The sequence below is a fragment of the Vidua chalybeata genome, chromosome 12 (genome assembly GCF_026979565.1).
Source record: "Vidua chalybeata isolate OUT-0048 chromosome 12, bVidCha1 merged haplotype, whole genome shotgun sequence".
Taxonomy (NCBI): domain Eukaryota; kingdom Metazoa; phylum Chordata; class Aves; order Passeriformes; family Viduidae; genus Vidua; species Vidua chalybeata.
In genome coordinates, this window is record NC_071541.1 from 3,721,352 (window position 1) to 3,734,524 (window position 13,173).

Below are 13,173 nucleotides of genomic sequence, written 5' to 3' on the forward strand. Positions count from 1 at the left end.
GTCCCTGTCCTTTTCCTGCTCTCCCTGCCTTTCCCTAATGCACAGGAGAGGCTGGGAAGTGTGATTATTTGGGATGCCTGGGGTCCGAGTGTTGTGTCCCAGTGGTTCCTCAGCTGTGAGATGTCAGCGATTTGTGTAGGAGCCCCCAAGAGGGGTTTGGGGTGATTAATTTGGGACAGGGATGCTCTGAGTGCAGGGCAGGGAGAGCTTGGCCTGGTTTTGGGGCTGCTGTTTATTTGCGAAACTCTGGCTGGGGAAAATACGAATGCACACTGGCACATCATCCCTGAAGAGTCCAAATGAGCTGTTGGGGTTTTGGTACCTCCTAGCCGTGCTTGTGGTGTTGAGAGAAAAAGAAAATGCACAGGAAAGTACATCTGGTGTACAGGTGTAGGTGTTCTACAAGACAGGTGTTTCCTATTTAGATACAATTCCACAAAACACCTGGCAGCTTCTCAGCCTGGAATGGCTGGGAATGTTGCCCCCAGGAATCATGCAAATGGGAGCTTTTAATATTTTTCATACGTGCTAAATAAGGCTAATTACCCATATGAGAAAAAGGGTGCTCTGTTAATTTAGCCTCATTAATGGTTAATGATTTCTGGCTGTTCATGAAATTATCAGAATGGGAATATGTTTAGTAAAGGTAACTGCAAGTGAGTGAAAAGTAGTTATTTCCCAAATAATAGTTCTATTCTGTTTTTATTTGTTTAAATACTTAAAATATTTTTGGTTTGAAAAGCTAGCTTTCAAAACTGTGTGACCTTTTGTAAACACATCTTCCAAAACAAACAAACAAAAAAAATCCCCAAACAATCCATAACTGGGTTCTGAATTAAACCTGAGATGAGAAGCTATTGAAAGGTCAGACAGTTGTATATTAGGTGAGTAGTACTATATAAATTCCTTTTCTTGTGCTAAATATGTACACATGCCAGTGTATATACATACATATGATTCTGAGGGGTGTTACCTAAACTGCCCTTGAATCTGTTGCTCATATTCTGGCTAATATGAGTGTGAATTATAAAACACAGCTCTATTTTTTTTGAAGTATTACTCGTTTTTAGGATTTTTTAATAGTGGTTTGTGTTCAGTTCACTAGAGAACTGTGAAGGTCTAAGATCTGCTATGTGTGAAATTATAAATAACAGTTATGAAAAGCTGAAAAGTTTTAGGACTGAAATTTAATGTGGTTTTCATGTGGAATGTAACAGGTCTAAGATCTGCTATGTGTGAAATTATAAATAACAGTTATGAAAAGCTGAAAAGTTTTAGGACTGAAATTTAATGTGGTTTTCATGTGGAATGTAACAGGTGTTTTCCTGTGCTCCACCCCTACATTCAGTTGTTTCATTAAGGTGCAGAGAGGTGGTTCCTTCGTGTTTTTGGTAACACTTGGATGCTGTTGCCATCAGTGTTTTCTTCTTGAGCACGAGGATAATTATGTGGGAATCTGAAATGTTTTTTACAGAATTTTGGAGAGTTTGGAACTTACAATAATTTTTTTTCCTATTTCTATAGAGCCACACAAGCAGTGTTTGCTTTTCCTGCTGGATTCATCATGATAACTCCAGCTTTTGAACTGACCCAGGACCCGGATTTCCTTACAGTAAAAATCAGAGTGCCTTATGCCAGAGCTTCAGAGTTTGACGTTTACTTTGAAGGGGAAGATTTCAAATTTTATGCTAAGCCATACTTTCTCAGGCAAGTAATGGAAAAAGTTTTCCGAAAGTTGATCTTCATGGTAGGAAATGAACTTAATTTTGGTCCCTTCAGAATGTTCTTCATCTGCAGCTTTTATTCTGCTGACTACAGACAGCTCAGTTCATGCCAAGATTTGGTGTTTTGGATCTGCCCTCTTTGTTCCTAGGCATTAAACCATGTTAAAGGGAGTAGAAAGAAATAATTTTCTGAGTTTACTATACAATGGCTTTTTAATTATAAGTGGCCGGACAACTCTCTGGGTGTAAATTTTGTAGAGTGTGTCTTTTCCTGGGAGGAATCTGAGGGATTGAACTGCATGGATTCCATTACTGTGAAGAGGAGTTTAGTTAAGTCCTTTGTGCTGCTTTTGGAATGTGCCTTACATTTTTATAGGCTGAGACATTAACTTGCAGAATTAGTCAGGCTTTCAGTGAGGCATCTCATTTTTTGCCTGCAGATTGACACTTCCTGGAAGAATTGTAGAGGATGGCAGAGAAAAAGCATCTTACAATACAGACGAAGGTACTGGTATCTGTGTCAAAAAATGTTGCTATTTCCAGTAATTTATGCTTTAAAACAAATAATAAAAAAAAGCAATAAATCTGTTGCTTGCAGAACCTTTGTTACATGACTTAAAACAATAATCAGATTGGTGAATGTAGCTTCTCTGGATTGTTTGGTGTAAGGATTAAAAATGAAATAAAGCTTGCTTACTTCAGTTGGTTTGTGTTTATACAATGTAAGTCAGGAGACTTCAAGTAGTTAAATATTCTCTTTCATGTTTTATCATTAAAATCCTGAATTGTTATGAAATAAGGTTAAAAACATGCTCAGGGATCAATGAAAAATGAAATGTTACCTGCATGTGTCCTACTTCCTCTGAGCCTTTTTTATAGAGGAAAAAGGCATGTTTGCCTGTCTCAGATATTCTAATGCAACAATTATATTCCCACTTTCTTTTAAGGTACTTTTACAATTCAGTTGCCCAAGGAGGTTCCTGGCCAATATTTTGAGGGGCTGGACATGCTGACATCTCTTTTAGCACCAAAGAAATCAAGATCAGCAAAACCTTTGGTAGAAGAGATGGGTATGACAAAATCAATCTTGTTTATACAAGACGATACATGTGTGTAATGAAACAGTTATTGATCTCTAGAGTGATACATATAGGAAAGTACAATATTTTTATTATTGGCTAGTCCAAGGTACAAGAAGGGTGTGAATAAATCAAAGTATGGGTAAGAGCAGAAATAAATATGTTGCAGATGATACACATGTCAATTTTAGAGGTTTAGTTATGTTTAAAGTTTTCCAAAATGTGTTTTTAAAATATGCTAATGCTCTGTCGGTCTTTGTACCCCTCTAGTGGCTGTAGAACACACACACACAGTTGAGTCTTCTGCTTTTTACAAACCACAGCTGGACTATTAGCTCAAGTGAGAAGCTAATTAAAACCACAGGTTCTGGTGCATGTCTTGCTTAACATCAGTATTTAACAGACAAAAATGTTTGGCTGTCTCTGATTTTTTTAATTCCTGCCTTAAATTATTGATAACATCACTTAGGTTCTGTCAGGGTTCTCCTAGCATCAGATGCTGATCTTGTTGAATTCAGTAGGACAAATATTTCAGTCTGAGGGAGTGCATTTAAAATGTAATTTTCCTGATGCTCATTTTTGAAAGCTGGGGAGTCTGAAGTGGGACCTGTGGGTTACAGATCTGTATGACCCAGTGTTGAGTGAGATTTCTTAAAAGATGCAGTAAAATAAGAAAGGCAAACAGCAGTAGCACAATAAGCCTTTTGAAGAAATAATATATATTTTTGTATGTGATAATTTTTCCTTTTCTGACCATGCCATAGATACAGCTGCCTCTGCTGAGGCAGAGAATGAAGAGAATGAAGAAGAATTTGACTGGGAAATGGAACAGATTCCTTATGAAGAAAGCCCTCCACCACTGCAGCACCCCTATGGATTTGGGAATTTGCGCTCAGGGGTGTTCCAGAGGTTGCAGGTAGATGCATTTTGTGTTCTTCTCTCCTAGAAGTTCTGGGTGACTTCCTGTGTAGGCTTCCTAGCTCACAAGACAACAACTTCTGAAAAGTGCAACTCAGTTACGTAACTCTAACTTACTGTTGTATGAATTATAATATTCCCAGGGTTTGGAGCAGGATTGCTGTTTATGAATAAAGTATTTACATTCTGGTTGGACATGCATGCTGCTTTATTACCATGAAATTTGTGAAGAAATGCATTTCCCATCAGCATAAATGGGATGGAAAATAACTACCTAATGATGTTTAAAAAGGCACTACAATTGCCTATTAATTAATGTACAGCCACTTCAGAGAGTGAGAGTATTCTCAAAAGTCATAGATGATGTGTGATTCTTATCTTGTCTTTGTTGGGGTTGTGTGCTTTTGTTTAACATTGCAAATTTATCATAATGCAAAATAACCTCCCTGCCTTATGATAAAATGGCCTGAATAGACTTGATAATGTCGTGAGTTCTAAGGAGCTTCAAATAATTGCATTTCCTTGGAATTTTGATGTTTTATTTGCATAGTGGAGCCTGAATTTGGAGATTGAAGCTTTTCTAGGGATTTCAGTGCAATGCTGATAAGCATCCTTGTTAAATTCTCCCTGAATAAATCTTGTGTGCCATACCAGTGGCTTGGTCCTGTAATTTTGTTGCCATTTGCAGGATGAGCTCAGTGATGTTATTGACATCAAGGATCCAGACCAAACTCCTGCAGAGGAACGTAGGAGGAAACGTTTGGCAGCTGAGGCTGCCAAGTTTGAGCCTGATCATTACCTGTGAGTACTCATTAACTTCACCTGGCCAAGTACCTCTGAAACACATTCCCTTTTCAGAAATGATTGGATTTAAGATCACTTTTGGAAAGAACAGCTTTACTTTTGGTCTGGTTTTGTCTCATCAGAGCAGGCCTTGGTGGGTATTCTTAGTGTGACACTGACACAAAACATTGCTCACCTGTTTTGGGGTTACTCGGCTGTTTAATTACTCTGTGTTTAAGGGGAGCTGCTGTCAGCTGTTGCAGAACCTTGTTTCATACTTTACCTCTTCAGCAGCTGAGCAGCCACTCCCTGCTGGCATTTTGGGTTGACAAAATCAGAACTTTGTTTTCACCTTGTGAAAGAAGGATTAATAAGCCACACTTGTCTAGGAGGGGGGAATCTGAATTTTGAAGTTATGAAATTTTGTCTTGGCTACTTTGGTTTTTGCCTTCATCATGTGAAACTTGTTTTACAACAGAATGAGGAAAATGTCCAGACCAAAACTTTGTGTTTCTTTTATGCTTCATTGCTTGTAGTGAGGTGAAAATGATTCTTTGTGCCTTTCAGGTTGGGAGTATTTCAGGTCAAGTTAGGTTCAGATAAGTAAAGTAAATGAGGGCCATGAGCTTTATTAATAAATTGTTTCCTGCAAAATGGATCTGGTGGGAGAAGAGGGTAGTCCCCAGTAGGGAGAATTAGTACTGTGTTGGTTCTTGGGAACAGGAAGGCTTAACCCATTTTTGGTTGTTTCAGAAGGTAACTTTGCAAACCTGGAGTTTTTCCTCAGTTGCATATTTCAGAGGCATCCTCACGTCTTCCTGTAACACACAAAAAATAGAAGAGCTTTCTTGAACTACATTTCACTAGAACTGGAGTAGTTCCTAACCTCTAATGGGATGTAAATTGCAGTAATTTCAAGTTTCAATTTTAGACTGTGTTCTGGCCTGGTAGAGCTACATCATTTAGTTTAATGGCTGTGTCTTGGTTGTTTCAGAACAGATGATACCAGCCTTTCTTCAACAAAAATTGTTTTCCTGAGGAGAACAGAAGCTCTGGTAGAAATGAGGGCAAACAACTGTTCTGGTGGCCTTGAGAAAAATGTACCCTGGCTGATAAGTTGCTTTCACATTGAAGGGAGGCAACAAAAAAATCTGTCAGTGTGAGAGGGAAGCAGATTGCATTCTGTGTTCAGGTTTTGTGTGGTGATGAAGAAGGTATTGAGAAATTTCCTGTGGTATTTTTCAATTCTCAGTATTTATACCATTGTTTGGCTTGAAGAAAAAGCTCAGATGGTAAGAGGAGGCTTAGAACTTGAATCCTTTAGGATAAATCCTCCCAGAATTACTAGATTGAGACTTTGTGCTGAGATGGAGGTGATCTCTCTTCCAGAATTCATGTACAACTCTTCTTTTTCCACCTTGCTGCTGCATGTCCTTGCTTGTAGTCCATCCTCCTTCCTGCCTCACCTTTACCCTTCAGCTGCACGACTTTCTTCCCACCAATTCCCTGTCTCTTAAGTGGGAGAGCTACCCAATAAAATCCAATTATTTCTCTGAGAAGCCTTTGGAGTGTTTTCCTTTAGCTGCATTCAGAACAAATCAGGTTGGTTCAGCTTCGTGTGATGCTGCAAGCTCATTAATCCCTGGGGTTCTGGGTGGCTCAGGAAAGGTGGAGGAAGTAAGGAAGGAATGCTGGAAGATAGGAGAACATTGGGGTTTTTAAAATAACTGCTATTTTCTGCTTTAAAGTCAAAGAACACATTTCTAACATGGAAAATAACCTGAAGCCAACTGAGATGTATTCTATGGATGTGTTAATATGTACCCACATATAATATGAATTGAAATAAATAGCATATGAAAGTTCTTTTTATTTTCCCTAGAGCTGATTTTTTTGAAGATGAAGCTATTAAGCATCTTTTAAAGTACAAACCCTGGTGGATTGATGCTCATAAAAAGATGACAGCCTTGCAGGGAGAAAGTCATCAGGAGCATGACAGTCCTGCATTTGGTGAGAATACACATATATTATATATAAATTTATATATACACACACATCTGTTGCTTGGGTGATAATTGCTGTGGTGCCATGTTATAGCTTATTGTTCTTAAAGGAAATTTATTACTCTATTACATTTAATATTCATTACTTTATTACATTACTTTATGGATCTCAGAGACCTTTTTTCAAAGAAAACTCTTTGTGTCCATTTAGAAATCTAAAGGGATGTTTTCAGGGTGAGTAGGTGACCTTGTGGGAGCACTGCTAACAGATAACTGAGGCTGCCTCCCTGCACACAGTGATTACAGAGAGCACTACAAGTCACTATTGTGCATTTTCTTCTATTGTTCTTTGTTCATTTCCTATGTTGTATGAAAATCTGATATTCCTGAAGCAGATGGTGATAATCCTTCACCAGGGGTTCTCAGTGCCCTGATAATACCTGCACTTCCCCATTTTCTCTAGGAGAAAAATAGAATTTGGATAGATGTTGTGTATTTTCCTGTGAATGTAATCTGATCTTCATTCCTGGTGTCTTTTCAGCCTCTGAAATTGTTAATTATGTCCATCATAAACACTTGATTTGAAAAACATTGGACAAAGGTACAAGAGGCTTGAAAATACAATAATGAGGGCTTCCTTTGTTTGTTTTTATCCATTCATTCCTTAGTAAATGAAACACTACTCCTGTTGGCTTGGCTTGAGGAATATAATTAAAATGAAGAGCTGCTGGATGATTCTATTGATAAGGAATGTTTCTCCTCCAAATTGAGGTACTGAGGAAAAACATGTCTGTTGTTGGGTTTTAGGGTAAAAAACAGAAAAACTCCTCAAAAGCCTGGCAAAAGCCTGGAAATTACACAGAAAAGAGACTTTATAAGGGATCATCTTTTCTCCATACCATTTGTAATAACAGATATCTATTTAATTTTTAAAATCTCACCTTCATGGGGCTGAGTGGCGAGGCTTATGCTGTTCTGTGAATCTTGAGGAAATTTAAGTAACAAAAGAGGCAATCTGGAGTTTGGGAGATGTTAATGGCAACAAACCCACCCTTTTCCTTGGAAAGACCTCGGTTTTGGTAACATTTGTGCTGTTGGAGACAGTGACTGAAATCAGTGGAGGTTCCTAACCCTGAGCGAGCTGTGGTGAAGGAAGCCACCATGAGAGGGAGTGCAGGTTCCACTTGAAGGTCTCCTGTGAATGGGAATGCAGATGGGCAGGAGTGGCTCCAGGCTGTTCCACCTGGGATCTCATCATCAGCAGGATGTATCCCCCGTGGTTTTATAGTGCCTTACCCAGCCAGAGGAATGGTGCAGTTAATCAGCAGTTCCTGTGGGAAGGAAGGATTTGTTTTTGAATAAAGACATGTTGCTCCTCAGGTTAAATGTAAAGTGGGTTTATGGGGAAAGAGATGTTAAAATTAGCAGACTCTTTAAAAGTTTATTTTCTTATTCAGAAACACTGAATAAAGAGAATTTTTTTTCTTCCTTTTCCTGACTTATATTGATATTTTTTCAGTTATTATCTTCATTGGTTTCTTGGAACCAAAATCTTGATTACTTTTGTCTTTATAATGTCTTTGGCTGCAAGAAGTAATTAGAAGTACAGACGGCCTTTTTATTTTTTGCATGACATTGCAATTAACTGAAGATTTTCTTTAGTTGATTACTGCTCTTATATTTATCCCTGGTTATTTTCTCTTTGTTTTTACATCATCAGGTTCTTCTAATGTCTCATTACCAATTTTTTTCTCTTTTTGGTTCTTCTCATTAACATTTAAAGTTTTCATCTCTCTTCTCTCCTTACTTTGAATCTATTTTTATTTGACCTTTTTACTTTTTCTCCAGCTTGTGTGGTTTGTGTATTTTGCCTTTTTAAAATTCTTTCTTATTCCAAATGCCTTTTCTTTTTGTCCTTTTTGTACATCTTACTGTGTATTCTCTTCCAGCCCTTTTTGTTCACACTTAGAATGTCTCATTCCAGTCAAGTAATACTCCATAAAGCCTTATTAATTACACAGCTTTTCCCATGAGGGGCTAACATTTTTGGAAAGCTTCCTTGCTGCTGCTGTTGAAGTTTACATTGGTGTCTTGCTTCTACAGATTCCAGATGAAAGGGTTTGTATTTTCTAACAGTCACATTCAGCTTGGTTAAAAGTTCATTTTTATTCTACTTCCAATTGCACTACTGTAAAAAAACTCCTCTTTAGGCAGCACAATAATCTTCAAAGGCTCAGGCTGACATATGTATTTAATCTAGCATTTATATGCTCCAAGGATATCTTATTTTGTTCAGGGTAACCTCTCATGCTTACAGTGACTGTTCTCTTTCTTATTTCTTTATAGAAAGAGAAGCAATTTCCTCTCAAAGTTCCACCTTTCAGTAAGGCTTGGCTCAAATATATGCCATTACTGGTGGAGTCATATGTTTAAGATGGATTACTTTTCTTTTTTTATCAAATTTCTACCTGCTTTTCTCAGTTTTTAGGGCTTTGTGTTCCTTCCTGGCACTGCTCTGTTGCAGAGCAGTTTTTGTTATGTGAGGAAATTCTGCTTTTTATTCATGCAAAACTCTTAATGATCAGGCTCCACTGCAAAATATTTCAAGATTTAAAAGGCAAGCTAAATATCAATATATCAATATATATCTCAATAACTTCATTCTGACTAATGTGCTCTCTGCTGACTATTCTCCTCCTTCATCTGATGTTGCTGATTCCTTAACCTACAGGGGTAGAAGCACACATTTGAAAACCTTAAAATTGTAACATAATATTTTAGTTTAAAGGGAAAAGAGAAGGAGAGGTCAGTTCTCCTCAGTTCTTTCCCTTTGGGAGAGCTGTGGGATTCAAGACTTGGCTTGACAGGATCATAAACTGAGCTCTGCTCTCACCAGCAGATTATCAGAGGTGCTTCCTGACCTGTACTTTCCTGAGTGACCACTGAGTCAGCTCTCTGTGTGGGTCCAGCACATTTTATCTAAGTGCCCCTAACACATTTAGAGCTGGAAGTGTCATAGGAGTCTGGAGATACAGATCTCCCAGTGATTTAAGTGGTGTTATCACAGTGTAAAATAGCAGTAGGGCTGTAACAAAACACCCTCTGGCTGTCAGACCTCATCCTCCCCTCAGAGATTAAACTCTGCTTTCACTGACACTCTGCTACTGGAGGACAATTTGAAGTATCTTCTTTTTTAACATGAGGAATGGCCAGCTTAAAACAAGTAAAAGAGGTGATTAAAATGTAAAGGTAATGTCTGCAGTCTCATCTGTCAGAAACTTTGTGAGATGATTGTTTGACTCCTTTAGAGGTGGGTATATTAACACACATTTCTATTCTGGCATGGTTTTGCCACTGGCAAATACACCAAACATTTTAAATCAAAGTTACAAAAAACTTGCCAATTTAGCTTACTTGATAAGTAGCAGCAAGTGCTGCTTTGCATTAGATTAATACTGATTGTGGTACAGATTGTTAGCTGAAATTTGGCAGTGTAAGTGCACAAAAGTGTACAGGCTTAGTACAGCAGAAGTGTAATTACAATTTTAATTGTTCTGATAATTTCACACCATGTACTTGGAAGTTTTGAACGGGAAAACAAAGTAGGTGGTGGTTTGGGCATGTTAATTATGAATTTCAGGCCTGGATAATTAATTTTCAGAAACTATAGGCAATGGATACAATTTTTTTCAACAATGAAGTATTTTCTCAGAGAAGGATATTTTATTTAGAACACCTGGCCCTTTGCAGCAACTTAAAGTGCATCTTGTAACATTTACCTTTGGGAATTGTCTAGTCTACATCTTGTTTGCTCTTTTTTAATTTCTGGGTTTATGGTCCAGTTGTAGACATTGTGATGCTTCAGAGTTTGAATTTTAAAGGAAGAAAATTTTACTGCTCTATTTCATTAATATCACTGGGAGTTTCTTTGCTGTTTGAAAGTGAAGTGTGGTTCATGTTTACATTGAAGAATCAGCTTATAAAGAAATTTACTGACGGAATAGAGATGCATCATCAATAGTTGTGATTCAAGGGGTGATACTGACCTGCTTAGTATGAACAGAAAAAACAGAGTTAGAACTGCCATACTCTTTCTAAACTATCACTTGCCTCTGGATTTTTGTCCCATACAATGTGGGCTTAAGAATCCTCATTTTACTTGGATTCTGATTGTGCATTTATCCCTGTATAAGATATCCAAGCATCCACAGAAATCCTTGGCACCTGGAGAGGTTCAAAATCATCAGTGTGTACATGCAGTGCTGTGCTGGAGCTTGACATTGAAATGAATATACTAGAGCTCAATAAAAGTTAAAAAGGAAAGTAAGAGTGATTTAGGCTTTTTTCTTGAGTGATGGGTGACTTGTGATTAGTTACACGCTCCTTTTTAAAGACACTGTTGAGGTAGTATTACCACCTATTAAAGTGAATGTGCCAGCTTTAAATTCATAATCAATTATCCTTTTACTTTTTATAGTTGGCTTCTCTGAGGAAGAGAGAGAGCAGATGAGAAAGTTCACAAATAAATCTTATCTTCTGGATAAAAGGAGCCGTCGCCACGTATATCTTGGATTAATTGATATTCTTCTGGCATATTGCTACGAGATCTGTGTCAATGAAGGGGACAAGAATGTAAGTTAAAAAAAGTAAAAAATAGAATATGTTTCAGGAACCTAGTGCTGGACCCTGTACTGCCATTTAGGGAACATACCTTTTAACATGAACTTGCTTCCAGGCATTTAACTTACATGATGAAGTTAAAATGAAAGACTTTAAATCTCTAGATTTGGTGCCTGTGAGGATTAGTAGGATTTCTAAACAACTGTGTTCTTCTGCAGCAGCACTGTAACAGGAGAGATGTGGAGTAGCAGGAGGTTCCAGACAATTCTGTATAGTTCTGATTTGTGTATCCTGGTTTATGCAAATGCAAATTAACAGAATAGTTGTTCTTTTTTATTCTGTGTGGACACCTTGCCCTCTTGGAATTGCTTCCCAGATACAACTTTGTGCCTCACATCTCCTGTGCTGATATGAACCAAGGAAGTTTTTTTTCAATGCTTTTAAGCAAAATATTGGCACATGTAATCAAAACCATTCTGGCTTAATGAGACTGACGCGCAGGGCACGGACTGTAACGTGACAAGCCAAATGTCCAGACCTGCTGATTCACCAGAATAATCTGGGATTGTTGTTATGTTGCACATTAGATCTGCACAGAATTGCAAATCTGCCAGGACCACAGTTGTGCAATTCTTTATTGGTTTTGCAGTAACTGTATGATGTGTGTGGAAAACACTCTGGGGTTTTTTCTCCTTTCTCCCCCTGCCCTTTTTTTATTCCTATTTAATAGGAAAACCAAGACATTCAGGCCACACAAATCTTTACTAGAGGCAGGATTATAGATCAAGGCTTTCTGGCTTTTTGCCCCAATCATCCCACTGGACCACACTTCCACTCAAATACTATGAATCTGTCACATATTAAGAATAATGACATTTTACATGTACTGCTGGCTTCAGGACCCTCTCTGCAAGCCAAAAGTCTTGAGCTGTTTTCATGAAACAAGGCATTTGAGCTTAGCTTTTGTTGATTCAAGTCTCTGTTGCTTTGTGCAGAGGGACAGAATTCCTCTAAAATACCATTTTTCTGTGTATTGCTGTTATATTTTAAAGATTTTGTTCATGGGCTGGATCATCCTACTATGGAAAGCAACTCAGTTATTCAACATCTGCATTGCAATATAATTTTTAATGCTGTCCTGTGGCCATTTCAATGCACATAATGTAATTACTGCTTCTTATTCACAGAGGTTCTTAAATTGCTGCCAGAATGTTATCTTAAATAGTTTGCCAGCAGTGTTGGATTAGATAACACTTGTTTTACTGTCTTCTCTTAAAATCAGGTTGAATCATCTTGGAACATCAGGAAACTGAGTGCAACATTGTGCTGGCTGGAGGTAAGGTAAAAGTAAAGTTTTGTGTTCTGTTTTTGCTGGATTACTTGAGGGGTTTTTTTGCATTTTATGTTGTTTCTGTGCCAAGTTTGGTCTTTCAGTATTGAAGATTAATTCATTATATATCCTGTTTTTAGTGGTACCAGAAATTTTTTTCTGGGCTCTGGAAGTTAGTAGGCACATGTTGCTTTACCTGCCCCCTTCTTTTCAGCCTTACTCTTGGAATAATAAAGGTTGGAAAAGACCTTTTAGGTCCTCAGGTCCAACTATTACCAGCACACTCAGCACGTTCACCATTAAACCACTTCCAGGTGCCACATCCCTGTTTGAGTTGCTGCCCATCCTTTGGAACCTGCAGAAACCCTGAATTCCAATCTCTCCACGTTCAGGTTGTTCACTGAAATCACCCAGGCCTGCGAAGAAATTATTACAGAGGTGGAAAGGACTTGACCTGGCCTGAAATCCATTCATTCATAAAATGCAGGAAGGTGGAAAGGCCTGTCCCAGCTCTGGGCTGAGTCTGCTGAGCCAAGTCTCACTTTGCAGGATCAAAACTGAAACTGGATGGGATTTTTGGGTCAAATCCTTCAATCTTTTCCAATAGTGTTGAATGTTATATTCAGTTTTAACTTGTCCTGTGGCAGCAGGTTTTATTTTGAGTTCTGCAGTGGCAGGTTACAAAGGAGTGCAGTTAAAATGCCCTGTCTTAATTC

At 38.1% G+C, this 13,173-nt stretch overlaps 1 protein-coding gene across 3 annotated transcripts in view; it reads left to right on the forward strand.

Annotated features, from left to right (window-relative positions):
* SHQ1 (SHQ1, H/ACA ribonucleoprotein assembly factor) overlaps positions 1 to 13,173 on the forward strand; it is a 38,584-nt gene that overhangs the window by 711 nt on the left and 24,700 nt on the right. For all 3 annotated transcript variants that reach the window (XM_053954084.1, XM_053954086.1, XM_053954085.1), the window contains exons 2-9: positions 1,525 to 1,707; positions 2,165 to 2,229; positions 2,672 to 2,794; positions 3,568 to 3,719; positions 4,410 to 4,522; positions 6,387 to 6,514; positions 10,985 to 11,139; positions 12,410 to 12,463. In XM_053954084.1, the coding sequence (XP_053810059.1) occupies positions 1,525 to 1,707; positions 2,165 to 2,229; positions 2,672 to 2,794; positions 3,568 to 3,719; positions 4,410 to 4,522; positions 6,387 to 6,514; positions 10,985 to 11,139; positions 12,410 to 12,463 (973 nt within the window). The remainder of the gene's footprint in view (positions 1 to 1,524; positions 1,708 to 2,164; positions 2,230 to 2,671; positions 2,795 to 3,567; positions 3,720 to 4,409; positions 4,523 to 6,386; positions 6,515 to 10,984; positions 11,140 to 12,409; positions 12,464 to 13,173) is intronic.